General features: G+C 38.4%; 1 protein-coding gene across 1 annotated transcript in view; it reads right to left on the bottom strand.

The window, feature by feature from the left end:
* Positions 1-8,833: 8,833 nt before the first annotated feature.
* FAT4 (FAT atypical cadherin 4) overlaps positions 8,834-17,353 on the bottom strand; it is a 195,289-nt gene continuing 186,769 nt past the window's right edge. Inside the window, exons 16-17 of the mRNA XM_003795526.2 lie at positions 14,391-14,652; positions 8,834-11,864 (exon numbers count right to left, since the gene is read on the bottom strand). Of these exons, the coding sequence (XP_003795574.1) occupies positions 10,000-11,864; positions 14,391-14,652 (2,127 nt within the window). The 3' untranslated portion in view covers positions 8,834-9,999. The remainder of the gene's footprint in view (positions 11,865-14,390; positions 14,653-17,353) is intronic.

Below are 17,353 nucleotides of genomic sequence, written 5' to 3'. Positions count from 1 at the left end.
CTAACAGGAGAGTTATGTCAACTATTGAAAAAAACTGAATTACAAAAGCAAATTGATAATTACATTTCATAGATCTAATTTTAATTTCATGCATCTTTGAAGTGTTATAATGAAAGCCATGTGTTGTGTAATAGCTTCTTATTTATGTGGAACCTTTGATAGTGCTGCAGCTTACACAAATAAAATGCTTCATGAATATTCAGTGTGAGACAAAGATGCCTGCAGTACGGGATCCCAGTGCTCATAGACACGAATTATCTCTGTTCAGGATTGTCAGATTTTCTGGACACACAGTGCCACAAGTCTCTGTTACCGAATCTTATATCTGCTAATTTTTTGAAAAAATGAGATTGAGTAAGTAAAGACAGAGTCGAGGGTCAATTGTCGGGTTTGTAAAGACTATTCATGATAGAGTAAGATGCAAATGGGCACAGGTGAACACTGCGTGCTGCTGGGACTCTGCTTCCACTTTTCCCTCCTTCAGCTTTTCTCACTTGCTCAACTTGGTGCAGACACCCGCGCCCTTTTCAGTTTCTGGAACGCAGAGCTTCTTCCCACTGACGGCTTTGTTCATTCTCTTTCCTCTGTGCAAGATGCTCTTTCCCAGCTCTTCACCCGGCAGACTCCTCTCCTACATCTCGGCTTCAATACTTGCTCTGCCAAGGGGCCTTCCTCGCCACCCTTATCAGTAACTTCCTCCTCTTTCTTCCTTTGAGCCAAAACCCAGAATCTCAGCACATTCTTTTGGAATTAAGACAATACTCAGAATACTCATACTGTAAATTTACCCTCTTTAAGTCATTGTTTAAAAAGATTAGAATATTTTCTCAAGTCTCAATGCTATCACATTGTCAAAAGTACTCAGAAGCTTCAATTTAAAAACTCATGTCATGATTTGCTTTCTTTTGATGAACATATGTCTGTATGTGATATTGAAGGGTTGTAGTCACAAGATATCAAACTAAACTGTGAGGTTTACTGCTGTCTTTACTAACTAACCTTATCTGAATATGGATATTCTAAACAATTTAATTCTAGGGGAAATAGTAAATAGGTCATGTTAGCTTAATGAAATCTGAAATTTATTTTGGAAGAAAATTGTCTCCAAAATTGCCCCCAAATCACAACTGTCTCCAAAGTTCAGCAGTTTTTCTAAGACACACTGAAAGCTAAAATTTTAACACTTTCAAGAATTTCTCAATGTTCTATATTACAGGCCAAATTATTGGCTTTCATGCAGTTGCCTGAGTCCTTAGTTCTTGGAGAGCTTAAGGTCAAAAAATGACCAGCACCCCAAAGTAAGACAAGCGTGAAACAAAGTTTATTGAGAAAGAGAAGGACAGATTTATAAAGTCAGAACAACATATAAGTTTATGGGTCCCCATTGTTTTGCAAAGCAAAAAGCCTGATCATGTCTGACGATTCTCTTCTACGCTGTCTGGATCAGGACTATCCCATGATTCAGAGGTCAGCTTGAAACCTCCGCATATGGAGACCTCCCATGAGTCTGTGTTCTGAGAGACCACTGAGGGGTTTGGTCTCAGGTTAGTTAGTCTTAAGGCTGTCCTAGGCCACCTTCCAGACCCTACTGTACCTGCTGTTAGGAGCTGCAGACTCTTCTATATCCTTTGGCAGCTGGCACACTAAGTTCTGATTGGTAGATTGGTAGGGTGCTCTCTCCTGCCCAGGTGTAAGCAATCTTTCCAGACAAAATTAGGTTGTGGCAATAAGATGGCAGCCTGAAGACACTCTGCCCTTGTCTTCCTTTCCCGGGAGAGCTGTTCCTAACTACCTAACAAAACGTTTTTCTAATTCAAGCTGCCCTGGGCACCCCATTCACTATTTTCCCTATTATCTTTGTTGTTTTGGTTTCATGATATTATTAATAAAACCATTAAAGTTTTCTAATTTGTTATTGGTATTTGCTACTCATTAAACAAAATTTAACTAAGGATGGTGTAGCCATTAAATAAAACTAAGTTCTTTGATTAACATTATCAAAAACTGTAACAATGAGTTGCTATTCTAAAATGTATTCAGTAGAATTCAGGATCTATTTGACTTGTGATATTAATGATGATAATATAATATACATATTATGACAATATTAGACTCTACCAATTAATTGTCTCATGATACATATGAAATCTATACATTTTTTTTTGCCTATTTCTCAAAGCAGCACTAAGTATTCTACTTAGTTTTAGAACAATAATTGGAAAAAACATATATGGTTAGAAAAAAAAAATGTCTGAAAAAGCATGAGTGATTTTTTTTCCCAAAGTTTTCAATATCTTCTTTCCACAGAATATAGACACAAGTGTGTCTAATAACAATTTGAATGAGGGCTTGAGAAATTAAAATGGAAAATTTGCAACATTGAGCTTGGAAGGCAGGGGGGACTCTGAGATAGCTAGACTACTGTCAGAAGTAATTACTCAGTCATCTTACCCAAGTTAAATTTTAGGTCTATTTACCATGAACTCAGCAAAACATGATCAGTCTGGATAACCTCATATACTTTCTATTAAGGATGACACTAAATCTGTGAAGAAGTATAATCCTGCAACCAAATGAATCAACTTCAAAATAAGTAGTCTATGACAGACACAGCTGATGGTAGTTAGTTCATGGCATACGTTGTCTTACATAGTTAGACAATGCAGGGATTGCTGAAAGACATTAGTAAATTGCCGAAAGTTTCTTTAAAGCTCACTAAACCTATTATTTTGTTACATTTGAAAATGCAGTAGAATACCAAGATTTAGGAGGTAATTGATTATGTTAATTGTTCAGAAGACCGCCTGTGGAGCACTTACTTACATTTGAAATTTTCAAGTATTTGGTCATCCAAATTTTCAGCTATTTTGGAAAAGAAGGAGTCTAATCATGCAAAATTGTAATTTTCTCGAAGGCAAGAGTCAGCTTTCATTCATCTGGCTCTCCTCAGTGTTGGGTGCAGAGAAGCTCTAGTGTGGAGCAAATTAGACAATGGATGCATTACCAAGACCGTCTTGTAAGCTAACTCAAAAGGCATAGTTATTTTCTAACTCAATGTTCTATAAGTATCTATTTAAAAGTAGCTATTAAATGCAGAATGGCCAGGAATTGTAATTTAATTTGAATAGAAAGCTGCTCTTGTAAAATCTATTGAGTATCCCTTAGACAACTTCTGTATTTGATCCGAATCTGAATAAATTAAGATAATTTTTAAATGAAAGCAGACTTTTTTTTTCTATTTTATACACGCAATAATGACAGCCCAAACTATAATCTTTCTTAAAACATTATCTACTATTCGCTATCTATAAAGCTTAAGAAAAAAAATCTTGTTTAAATTCACTCCCCAGAACCATTTATCAATCTGCCCCCCAAGTGCTACTGTAAACTTTTTGCCTGGATTAGATAAAACAGTTTTAAGACATAAATGGTTTCTTGTTAAATACTAGATGATTGTCAAATTAAGTTTCTCAATGATGGTTCTGCCAAAGCAAAAGATGGCAGTTCTTTTTTCATTTCCTATTTATCCAAAGCTGTTTTTCAAACTTATCAGTTTCCTAAAAAGAGTGTATCTCCTTATCTGACTTTCTGAATTGCCCCAGATTCAGCATGTAGTTTTCTCTTTTCCCAGACTTGTATCTGTGAAAGGTTTAACAGTTTTGGAGTAAGTTATGCTGCTTGCTGTCTTAATCATACTAGACATATTATTGTTTCTAAAGAGATATTTTTCTAAAACATTTTGCTTTTTGACTTGGTAGTCAATTATCAACAACTTTGATTTCAGCAGCATGCTGGGTGGTTACTGGGTAAACGGAGTAAGGGGAGAATGATTTTGAAAGAGTAGACTGGTCTGGCAAAACAGAATCTTATTTTGGTTAACATCTGTACCACGTTTCAGTGAAATAGGAAACTCAGTAACATTGCCAAAGAACTTTGTACATTGTTGGTTATTTTATTTGGGCTAGAATGGTACCAACTACAAAGTTAGAAGTATATCATATGGGTCACCTGAAAACCACGTGCCTTTAGGCAATGCGTTTTTAAACATCCTGTTGGTCTATTTCTTCAGCTATGGAAATTTTTTCATAAATACATCTTAGTAGGCCTATTTTGAATATATTTCACAATATTATGAGGATTTGATGAATTTGCCATTTATTCAACATATTCCTTTAATTAGTGTGAATAGCCTTTAGGTTATCTACATTAATGTCAGTTATACATTTTCAGGATTGTATGAATCATAACACAGTATGGATCTAACAGATGCATATTATACAGTGTGTAAAAAGACTTCCCCAAGAGTTTTCATGGTCAATGCCAAAAATGTCTTCATATCTGAATCCTATTTCAGCACATCCCATTTGGATCCTTAATGAAATTCCAACATACTTTGAAAGAAAGTTTATTAGTGATGCACAGATGGAGATAACTGTACTCATTATAAACAAACAAACAACTCATTAAAAGCTATTTGGGGAAGTAGCTGCCTTGAGTTCATGTACACATTACCATTGTGTTTTGGAGTTATCTGATTTGGCATCACTCCTTTCCACAATGTAAAGTTATCACACTGAGTTTGGAAAATTTTCAAATAATCTGCCTTTTCAAAAAGTAGAAGTCATTTTTTAAAATAAAAATTTCTACAACCTCATTATCAGTATACATCTCCTTATCAGTCTCTGCAATTTGGGTGTATAAAGCCTCAGCAATAAGGCAATACATTACCTGGCTACCATATATCCCAACTCTTGTCCTATTGGTATCTCTGCAGGTCTGGGTTGATCACAAAGGGCAGCATGACTCGGTGTTAGCACAGACATGCAGTTTCTGTCTTCTGGATCTTAGACCTCAGTGCAGAGTAAGTGCATAGTCACATTCTTAGGATTTACTTGGCATTTGAAGATGTGCTTCAACGATAGTTCTTTCTCTAGAGCTGTCCTGAGTTATCATTATTTCTTAATATCCTCATAGACATTCATCCTGAGGCTTTTCGTGGTGTAGTTTTTGCTGATGTGTTGACATAACCTGGCCTCACTACCTCTCCTGCTATTCCTTTAATGTGTTCTGCTCTCCTCCTCTGGGATTCCTCAAGCCACTGCTGCTGCCGGCAACAGTGACACATGTGTCCGTGGCTTACTCCCCTACCTCATTCGACTGTCTTCTCAACATCACCTCTCTAGAAAGGTCTTCCTGATCAGTGCACCTACAGCACCTTACATGTTCCTGAGTCAACACTTTCTCTTGGATCTGAAACAAGAGCACTTGTTTCCACTAGATATTACACTACGTGATTACCGTAAACTCCCTGTTATCTGGAACTCATGCACCTGGCACTCTCCATAACTGCACGCTACCTGCCTTCCTCCACCCTCAAAAAGAATCCAGGTTTAACCTCCTGCACCTACCCTCAGTAAGCTGCCTCTTCCTGCAACACTCTCGCCATTCTTCTGTGTTCTCTGTAACAGGTTTGAGTGTTAATGTGTATTACTTGAAGTTAAAAAATTATGGTAGTGAAGCTGAAAAGTGTAGTGACTGCCAGTAAACTAAAATTGTACCCGGCATTTACAAAGCTCTTTCATAACACAGCAAAATGACAGTAAGTGAAGTTATCCTTATTTGTCTTAGTCTGCCTTTAATTAGTGTATTTTAATATTAATGTTAAGTCAATACACAGTTTATGCTATGGTTTGGATATACCATGGGGTATAGTTAGGCCTGTTTATAACAGTAACTCTCAAGCATGGGAAATTACATTTATCCAGAATCTACCTACTCCCGTGGTTTCCGGATAATGGGGAGATAACTCTGTTACTATTTTTATTTATTGTATTTATTTATTGTTCACCTCCTCTGCTGGAATTTAAGTTCCATCAAGGCAGATGTTATGTGTGTTTTTTCACTACTTTATTCCCATGATGTAGATGAGTGCCTGGCATGTAAAGGGCATTAATTATTGTTTGTGATTAAATTTTTCCTGAGTCACCAAACTTCGTTGAGTCAGAGTGCATTTCTCTGTTAAAGAAGATATTAAACTTTAGGTCTTTAGTCTATATATTTGTTTGTAATAATTATAGATGCATAGTATATGTTATTATTTAAACACTGATATATAGTTGTATGCACCACAATTGTACTCACCAAAAATTGCTAGAAAATAGTGCCTTTTCCCTCATTAAGAACAAAGGAAAATATCAAATTTGGTGATAAATTCCTAAAAATACTGGTTGGCACAGTAGTAGTAATCATATAAATTATTAATAATGTGGCATTTCATTCAAAATATTCTTAAAGGATGTATACTAAATTTAGACTCTAATATTATACTATAATATTAAATATAAGTGAATATCATATAAAATATTCACTTTCTACTGAAAGATTTAGTAATATGTTAGAATGTATTTATTTCTAGTTTTATTTTTCTTAAGAGAAGATTGTTCAGTTATCCTAAAATGTTAGTCCTTTAAAAGTTCAATCTATGATATAAAATCAAATGGGAAAAGAGAAGTTAGATGGCTGAATTGTTAATTTGTAATTTTAAATATTTTTATTTTCAGTTTTATTTTATCATAATGGCAAATTCATATAAAATTAAAATATATTTACTTGACAATAGTCATTTGTTCTTAGCCAGACTCTCAGGAAACAATAAAGCAACTAGGATGATCTAGTCCATTTTCTTTTTTAAATAAAACATTTATAAGGGATACAACTTCCACTAATGTAAGGCAGTTGTATTTTTTCATTAGCCGTAGTATTGGTAAGCATTTTGTTAAGAACATGCAATTGAGGAGTTGTACTCCAGGCCCTTCTGATGCTCCATTTTCATAAAATGATTTTAATTTATTTTAACAAGCTATCGGGAAAGGCAGCTAATTTAGAAAATTCCAGAAACAACTTTGAAAGCAACAGCCGTGTGCTCTTTCTGAAATGAGTAAGCAGGGTCCTATGTCATGCTGCCACTCAAGCCCACAGATCTCTCGGCTGGGGGATCATAGGCTTCTTTCCTGGCTGAAAGCATAACCACTAGAGGATTTTCAGAATGCACCTGAAAGAACGTAATGTTTTCTCCAGAACTCAGATCCAGGAATCTCCAAGTGAGTGACCAAGTTCCAGGCAATCCAATCAACTTTTACTGGGTCTGGATTAAATTTTTAAGGTTCTAATTTTATGTGTGAGTATTAAGGTCACTACTAAGCGTTTATTTGTGGGGATTGTTACCTTGTCAACTTGCCTATAATCCCTTCCCCCTAGTATATGCTATGCCACTTCAATACTTTAGTGAGTTAATCTCCATTCTAAGTGAGACCTTCATTTCATACATTGCTGATTTGTTTTGCTACAAATGCACTTCTTGCTTCAGTGGAAAAGATTTCCAAAAAGAACCAAAGCCTAGAAATTTCTCTGTAAGAATTCTATCTTGTTCCTAAACTGGAATTGATTAGTCAAGGGAATAGTAATTCTCTCTCTCAAAAGAATTCTTAGAGAATAAGGATACAGAATTTTGGCATCGAGTTCTTTCCCTTTAACGCTTAGCTATAACCATGTTAATCATTTTACTTTTAGCTGTTTTCTAAATTATAGAGTTTATTTTCTTTAAGACATTGAGATGCTTCAGAGTTTCTCAAAAAATTGTATTCTGTTTTGAGTTACATTCAGCAATCAACATGTTCCCATATTTGAGGCAAAAATTTATAATACTTTAATTCATAAGAAAATGGTAAAATATATTGGTTCATCACAGGTGAAAAAAATGAAAAAAAAATAGATTGCACTCTTTTTTTTTTTTTCTGTAGTTTTGGCTGGGGCCAGGCTTGAACCTGCCACCCTGGGTACATGGGGACAGTGCCCTACTCCTTGCGCCATAGGTGCAGCCCAAGATTACAATCTTATACTAAGTCTACCAACCACAGTAAAGATATATAATAATTTAGTTCAATCCCATATTTTACTTCCTATTCTGAAACAAAAATTAATAATCTCAACATAATTAAATGACAAAATGATTCTGGCATGTAGGCACCTCAATTTGTTGGTGTTGACTTAAAAATATTTTATCGATTGAAACACTCACATATTCTTAAAATTCCTGTTCAATATGGTGTAGTCATTACTAAAGTAGAACATTTTGTAATCATTAAGTTTGGAGCAGATATTTAATTATAAATGTTCTGAGATCCTGAGGTAATTTTCAGCAGTCCCGTTATTTATGGCATAAGCGTAACTCCTTTCTTGGCTGATTGTTTTTCTCAGAGTTGTTTTCCTCTTGGATGACCACTTGAAAATAGAGGATTGTCTTGGAGAATTTATCACATAAAATTAGCTTAGAATTTATGCAGCAGGGTAATTGATAAATTAAAAACATGTATGTGTAACAAAGCTTTTGCTATCATTCTTCCTATCCACCGCTGGACTTAAAAACTTGGGGGTTGTATCCTTGGAGAAAATCAGACCCAGACATGTTTCCATAATTAGCTTTAATTCATTGCTGCTTCTGCAACTACAAGCCCGGTCCAAAACTGATCTTCAGTGGAAATAGTCTACTGGGAACTTCAAAACATTTGTTGCCAGAATGCTTAAACCAGGCTCAAAACAAAGGTAGCCCTTAAGAACAACCTAGTCTAGACTTATTATCCTCCAGGGAAGTCCAAGAATTCTGACAGCTAGGAATGCACTAAAGTGACATGAAAATATCTGTTCTGGAAATGATCCATGTTCTTGTTTTTTTTAGAGAAAACAATGCTGCCCCAAAATCTTAAGAGATTTTTGTCAATTGGTCATGCCAAGATTATAGAATAATATAAAATTATATTACACTCTGAATACCAAGTATTTTAAATAAATATTTTAATTCTATTGTTGACATTTACAAGTAGAAAGCATACAGTATGTTACAAATATCAAAATGTGGAAAATATGAATGTTACATAAGTAACAAATGTAAAAAAAGTATTTTCTTACTTTCTCTGAAAGTAAGAAAACTATTCATCATAGGAAAATATCAGTATCAAAAACACAGCTTAGGTGTAAAAAAGGTTTTTACACAGTATTAAAAAAAAAACGATCTACAAAATGACAGAAAATAAGTGTTGAAATTGGACTTTATATAAATTATAAAAACTGGGTACTTGGAGTAAATGTTAAGTGGTTGAAGAGTAAGTCCAATTGTAGGCCTTGCTTAGATCAATTCTTTACAATGTTAAAAGCATAGAATATTTTTTCAATAAATAACTTTTGAAAGTGTCTTTTAGAAGTGCTGCTGAGAACATCATTGGCAGTCAGAAGATGGCAGTGTTCTGGGGACAACGTGCAGTCATTTGGTTCCTAATGGAAGCCTGATGAAAGTCACCAGAGGTTATAATCATCTGCAAAATGATTTAGAAGTTTTAACACAATTTCTTAAGAAAGCTTTAAAGTGCTTAACAAATGACTTAATTTTTAGTACCCACTGTCATGTAAAACAATCCAACACTTAGGCATTTCTGACTAATATCAAATATGGAATCTATATTTCTGAAAATTGTTAACAGTACTTAGTTTTTCATTCCAGGATGGGAGAGGGGGGAGGTTCTTTTCTACACCTTACAAAGGATTGGTTAAACCTCATGGATCTTGGAACGCAAAATGTAACAATCCACTGGAAACAACGCGCATGCCCCACTGTGAAAGAACAAGTTCATTTCGGCAATGGCAAAGGGATTAATTTTCAAAATCACAAATCAAACACTGGAAAATAAGACAACCTTTCCAAATGCTGCATGCCACATTAACTAGTTATAAAACACACTGCATGCGGGGGAAAAAAGCTCAACCAAGCATATTTAAATTAAGAGTTTTTGAGTCTGTTTCAGCAGCATCGTGGTTATTATTTTTAAAGTTTCCCTCGACCACCAGTTCCTACTGGCCTGTGTTTCAAATGTGACCCAACCTACTCGGCAACCGTATCTGGTTTGAGTGTTTCTTGTTTTTAAATTTTTATAATGCCAGTACATAAATTCACACATACTGTTCCGCTTCCCCGTCTTTGGGGACTGGCTTCGTTGTCCCAGCTTGGCCTTCTTCATTTGCTGCTGCTTTTTCTGGGAGAGACGCCAAATCCTTAAAAACATCTACATAATGACCAAAGCCAGGGCCCCAGTTCAAGAGGTTGTCCCAGTTGAAAGTCCCCGCTTGCTGCCCCAGATGCAGGGGCAGCCCGTGCTCGGCCGGTCCAGGCGCAGCGGCCTGGGCGCCCGCGGGTCCCCCCTCGGCCCTCCGGCCGTGGTACCGCCGAGGCTTTAGCCTGGCTCCGTAATTATCTTCATCATCCGCGTCAGATTCATTGACTTGAGATAATTTGGGCATCCTGGAAGTATACACCACTGGCTTTTCCCTGTCATACTCCATTTCCGAGCAGGTGAACGACTCGTGGGAGTCGCTGTCCGAGGAGGACTCCGGAGCCGGGATGCCGTCGGCGGGGTTGCGCGTTCTGGACAGCGGCCTCCTGCAGTCCTCCTCCGAAGACGACCTCCCGTGGTCTGCGCTGCAGATGCTGGGGTTCCGAGGGCGAGGGGTGTTCAGCCTCTCCACTTCTTCTATGGAGAGTCCCACGGGGGGCGAGGAATCCAGAGGAATCTGCCCCATCGGCTGCTTTAGGCGACTCCCGGGCCGAGACCCGTGGGCCGCCATGGCCTGAGGGCTCTTGCTTCTCCTTCCCAGTCTCGTGGCATAGTTGAAAATGCCAGGCTGGCAGGGGTCGCCGTGCATTTCCAGCGTGTTTCCGTCCCGTATGGGAAGATGCAATTCCCTGGCGGGGCTGTTTCTATAGAAAGTGGAGGATTTGGAGAAGGGGGCTGGGCTGTGCCGGGACAGCGGGTTGGGCGTTGGACAAGCTGAGTGGCTCAGAGAGCTGGTTCTCAGCCCTTGTCCGTAGGACGGCTGGTAAGTCAAACTGCTCGCTCCCAAGGGCATGGGGGACTGCCTGGCGAAGCCCAGCGGACTGTGCCTCTGGATGGAGAACTTGGGGGTGTGGCTGCGGAACTGCTTGTAGTGTTGGATGATGTCGGCGTCCGAGGGAGCGATGCTGCTGGCGTTGTCAATGTCGTAGTGCTCGATCTCCTGCTCCGGGGACGCCAGAGGCGCGCTGGGGATGGTTTCTGCGTTGTGGGGAATGTCCGTCTCGTCGTAGATCAGGTAGGGGTTCTCCCTTTCGATGATGTCCGGTTTCGGGTTCCCTTCAGGCTGCTTCCGCACAGTCATGTCATCCCCGTAGGGAGGGATATTGTCTGGATCGTCAAAAGCAACGTTCTCGCTACCCTTTTTCTTTTTCTCCTTAGGTTTCTTCTCCTCTTTGGGATTTTTGGCTTTCTTTCCCCTGCACTGATTGCACAGAATCAGGCTCAGGACCAGGAAGGCCAGGACGGTCGCGCAGCTGCCCACGATGGCAGGCACGGCCCACAGAGGCAGGGAGATCTCCTCAGGGCCTTGACTCAGGACACAAACGTGGCCCCCAGGACTTCCGGCTTTGCACACTTTCCCTTGAGGACAGAGGACTCCAAGACAGGCCACCACCATCTCACAGGTCCTCCCAGTGTGTGACTCTGGGCAACTACAGGTGAATCCAGAGTGCAGGCCTGGCTCACAGCTGCCACCATTCTGGCACGGATGGGAGGCGCAGTCTCCAGGAGGAACGCACTTGTAGGCGTACCACTGATTGATGCACAGTAAATCGCCCCAGCAGGGGTTGCTGGCGCAAATGTTTGGGCCCCGACAGCCAATCTTCACCGAGGGATCTGTTTTGGAGATGGAGGCCAAGCTATGCTTCCCACTGAAAGGAAGACTTTCTCCCCCGTACAGCACAGAAGCAATGCAGCCATCAAAGCCTGCAGGGGAAAGAGGCCGGAGTGAGGCATTTTATGAGAAAAACAAAGGCTTACACGATACAGTCACCTGAGGAGAGAGTACAGAAACCAGTCCCCGCCAACATCCAGTTCAGGGTCAGTCAAACTCACAGTCACCTTACATCCTCACAAACTCAAGTGCACCTTACATCTTAAAAAGCTGTGGAAGATTGCCACCATAGGTGCACGGAACACATTGCTTGGATCTCACTCCTTCTGAAGTCTGATGACTGACTTCCACAGGCTGGATTTTATTTTTCTCTCTCTTTTCATTTATTGATTTCTTTTGTCTTAAAGTTCATTTACCAAGCATTGCACATACAGAAATAAATCTTTAAAGTTTAACTTATGAAGTTGTTGAAATGTATTTTAAGCATATACCTTTAAATAAAGGGCAAACAATAGGCCGATAACTTCAACCACTAGATCATGCTCCTAATTAAGGTGACACTGCTCCCAAGAGTTAAATGTAGGTTCTTGGGAAGCAAAGGAAAAATTTTAGCTATTACGATGGTTTCTGGGCCTCTAAAGTGCAGATGAAAAATATAACTATGGTATTAACATTTCAAGATCTGGGGTTGGCAAGGGCTAGAAAAAAATATCTAAAACGTCTGTTTGGGGGGATGATAAAGATAAAAAGAAATGTTGAGAATCATATCGTTAGACTGGAGTGCACTAATACTCCTAATGTTTCTTCTAGCTCAGAGCCCAAAACCTGCTCTGGCACTAACGAAAAAGCATTATTTATTTCTGCTTCTTTTTTTTAATAGTATCTAAATAAATTAGTGTCTATATTCTAGAAGAAAGTAAATATATAAGGGTTTATGGCTAGGCCCCATTACTCATTCATGCATTTCCCCCCACTCTCCTTATTTGATGTATCACTCCCCTCTAGTGACATTCCCTCCTTGATACTCTCTTTTCCATGAGCTTCTGTGACATCTGTTTCTCTTTCTACACTGCTAGATTTATTCATACCCCTTAGTCCCTTTTTCTGACTCATTCCACACTAAGCTCTTGGAGTTACTCAAGGGAGGGCCCTAGGCATGTGTGGTGATTTCTCCCAGGACCAGTACTTATTTGACACTGACAACTTCTAAATAGTGTATACAATGTATTTCCAGCTAAAGTCTAACCTTGAATTTATCCCATCCATTCAAGGGCCTTTCCTAAAGATGCTCCAAACCCCAAATGCTCAGACCCAATCTACTGTTTCCCAGAAGTGTGCTCCCTTTGCTGTGTTCTGAAATTCCCATTCTCAGTGGTGCTGCACTGCTCAAAGTCAGAAACCTCCCTGGATTTTACCTAATCACCAAGAGTTTTGTTGATTTTAGTACCCAGAATACTTTTTGTCTATCGTTTTCTTTCTAACTCTTCAGCCATCGTTCTAGTAGGGACTCATAAGATACCTTGCCCAGATCGCTGAAATATCTTCCCAAGTAATTTCTGCAAATTTCCTTATGCCCTCCTCCAATTCACCTTTCTTTTTTCTTTTTTTCTTTTTTTTTTTAGCGAGGGCCAGGTTTGAACCCACCACTTCCAGTATATGGGGCCAGTGCCCTACTCCTCTGAGCCACAGGTGCCGCCCCTCAATTCACTTTTCATGTGGTAACCTCACTGAGCTCTCATGTTGCTGCACATTGAATGTAAACTCCCCTGTGGTTAAAGTTTTTCATAACTTCACATTGTTCTGTGACCACCACCAAAACTGCAACACGGTCTAAAGATCCCTGCTTCATTTTTCAAACTTCATCCTTTGCCTTTTGACATCAGCCCCAGGTATGCTGTGTTCTATAATCTTTACTTAATCAGCTCCTTTTTATTTACTTCTTATCAATGTAAATTAATCATTTCATATTCTTTCATCCTTGTGTACTCATCATTCAGATTTAAGTACATATGTCAATTTTCCGGCTAACTTTCCTTTCCTCTTTTTTTTCCTCCTTGGTATCTCAGAATTATACATTCTTCTCTCACATCATTTATCATAGATTAAAAGAATACAATTCCATGTGTAAGGATTTGATTAATGTTTGTCTCCCTTAATGAATCATATAGTCCATGAAGAGGTGATTACAAATGAATAAATGAATATGTGTATAAATAAATGCTTGGTGCACAAGCAAAACATTGAAGCACCAGGGGCTGAATTACTATCTTGGTAGGACAGATGTAGTTAACTAAAGAGAATGATAAGGCAGCACCTTTGGCTCTAAGGAGTAGGGGGCTGGCCCCATGTGCCAAAGGTGGCAGGTTCAAACCCGGCCCCAGTCAAAAACAAAAACAAAAAAAGAAGTAAAGAGAGTGATGCTGATAATGTACTGCAAACTTTCTATGGCTAATTATGACAGTCCTAGAATATGGGATCCGTGCTGAATGAGTAGATTTTACCTGATATTTCCACAAAACCCAACTACTTAGAAAAATTAACAGCAAAGTATAAAACAATTAGTTTTTGAGGAACAATTTGACCTTTCCTTGTTGATTCTACTCAACCTAAGCATTTACCTGTTTGAGCATCTCGATGAGCTTGATTGGGTGGAATTCCTCCAAGAGATATAGTAAGCACCTCAAGGCCCCCAAAATCCTGAGTAGGATGGACAATGTCTCTGTTATATATTCTGTCAATGGACAAGACTGTGGCTGTTCCATTTTTCCCAATGAGGAACGTATGCCAGTGGCCATCTGCAACGTACACTTCAGGAATATTTCTCTCCACTTTCCCAGCAATTCCTGCATCTGAAGTAAAGTGTACTTTGCCACTCTTAATCTGTAAAACATATCAAAAATAATATAAAATTAAAGTATGATATGCTTAAATAAACATTATTAGGGTAATTAAACTTTACGATTTTTGATCAATCTCTAACAGTGAGCATAGATGAAGAATCTGGTTCTCTCAGATTATACTTACATCTTGTTGCTACAATTGTAGGTAGAACATATTTTCACATTTAATAGTTTCAATAAGTTTCAAGGTAGTCTTGAATAATTTCTCAAGTTACATAGCATTATTTTCCAGAACACAATTGAGATCATAAAGGAATGAAAACCTATTTAAAAAATCTTAACTTACAACTTCTTGTGATTACATGTATTTCTATTTCAATGGCAGTGCCGAGTGTATTATATTGTTAAATTCAGTAAAAGGCCCATAGTAATCAAGAAAATGTGAAAATCTTTTGCAAAAAGAAAAAGGAATTCTCAGCTAAAAAGAAAGCATAGTTGGAAAAAATAAAGATGAAAATAAATTGTTTTACCTCTCATCTGTTACAGAGTGGAATTTTACAAAAAAATGATGCCTATTATTTATAACTCTTATTAAGATGAAAAACTATGATGAATAAAGGGAGAATTCTTACTAATGAGGTGTCTGGGCAAGTCTTCCCTTCGGCTGTCTTTTACAATTTATCTAAGGGATATTTGGTTTCTTCTGCTGTGCCCAGTAGAACATTGGGTAACTGGAGTCTCCTACTCCAGTTTCCAGCTACCAAGTTTCCAGCATTCTGAGTAAACCATTTTAGAAAATGAAATAATTTATGAGCAGGATGAACTTTTGGTTCAGGGAGCATAATCCCATCACGACTGCCAGACAGAGGTGGTGCCCTGGCTAGAGGATGAAGTGGCCTCAAATAACGGGAACAAAAGAATGGATCAGTTTACTTTGTCACTTAGATCAAATGCTCTTTCTACAGGCAACAAACACATCTGGTAGAGCTAAAAATCAGTTCATCTGTACTATGTGGAAAATATGCCTAACTCGTTTATATACATTATCCAAATAGTAATATTTTATTAAAGGAGCCTTCCCAGATAATCATATACAGAAGTTCAATACCAAAGTCAGGTAGGAAAAATCAAGAAAAAAATTCAAGTTAAATGACAATCAGATTTCACCAGGTGGGCAACATTTCATGGCACAGTGAAAATAGCAATTTCTTTTTTATCATAGCCAGAGTACTTTTTGGAAAGAAGATTGGAAAGAGCCTCCTCCCTGTCTCTCCCCTACTTGGTCTCACCACGCCATCCTTCAGTCAGAGCAACGTGCAATGCTGCTAACTCCATTCGTGACAAGAACCCTAAACAGGTCTACCATTTTGTACAGTAAAAATATATGTACCAATGTTTAGATATGTTTAGATGAGTGATGTCAACCAGTGTGCCACTGGGGTGCCATGAGAGGATCTTAAGTGTGCTGTGAAAATATATAAAGGCCATTAATTAAATTATTTTTGAAAGAAGTTCAAAGCAAGCATATTCTCTTTTTTCACTCTTTTTCATGATCAACATAATTTACGTGTGCTGGGGAAGTTTAACTATAGGTTCAAGTGTGCTGTGAGATTAAAAATGGTTGAAAAACACTGGTTTAGCTACATAGATCCTTCCCATTGTGTTACACTTGCCTACAATACTCAGTGCAGTAACATTCTGTACAGGTGTGTAGTCCAGGAGTGAAAGGCTATAGCCTGGGTTTGGGCAGGCTACAACACTTTGGTTTGGGTAAGTACACTGTCCTCTATTCACAGAAGGAAAAAAATCACCTAACGATGCATTTGTCAGGATGCATCTCTGTCCTTAAGCAATACATTTCCTGTACTTATTTGTTTGTTTCTGAAACTATCAAGCTTTGAATCTCTTAGTCCAATTCTGTAGCCCTGCTTAAACAAACAAACACAAAACAAACTTATCTGAAGAAGAAATAAAGTCCATTACTGGCCCATTATTACAGAACTCCAAATATGGGGCTACGTGTTATGCTAGGCATGATGAGAAATTCGTGACATGCTTTCAATATTGTGTCTATAAAGTTCTATATTAGTGGGCTTTCTTTTTGTCTTTCTTTCTGAAATTTCCTCTTTTTGCTGTTTTCATCCAAACAAATTCCATCTATTCTGCATGTCCTTCTCTCTCCTCACATCACCACTGTTACCTACTCCTGACGCCCTCTCTCCTCTGACCATGGGAAACCCTACTGACCCACACGCCTCCTCATTTCTCAGAAAATACCTTCACCTTCTGCTGTGTGTGCCTGTGTAAACATGAGAGAGAGAGAAAAGGAGAAAGGGATGGAGATAGAGAGATTGCTTCAGAGTTTGCAGAACATAACCGAGAAAGAAGGGTCAGAGATTGAGTCAAAAGAAAGAAGAAACTCAGTCACCTTGGTCACTAACAAGCTAACTTATAAGTGAAAGTCATTCTAACCAGCTTTGTAGGCAGTACGAGCAGAGATAGTCTACAGTCCATTCTAACCAGCTTCGGAGCTGGTACGAGCAGAGACATTCTTGCAATGCAAATAATATGCCTGTTTACAACAGCCACTCTCTTCCAGTCTATTTAGTTCTTCTTAGTCACTGTCTTTGTTTTTTCTTACCTACTCTTTTTACTTGCCAAGCCCCTTAATCTCTGAAAAGCTTTTTTTCAAAGTTTTCACACAAAAATTGTGCATTTGGGCTTGTATTTACTCATGATCT

Source organism: Otolemur garnettii, unplaced genomic scaffold, assembly GCF_000181295.1.
Source record: "Otolemur garnettii isolate 467f Iridium unplaced genomic scaffold, OtoGar3 scaffold00093, whole genome shotgun sequence".
NCBI lineage: Eukaryota > Metazoa > Chordata > Mammalia > Primates > Galagidae > Otolemur > Otolemur garnettii.
Note: the sequence above shows the minus strand (reverse complement) of the source record. Positions and strands in the feature narration are given on the sequence as shown.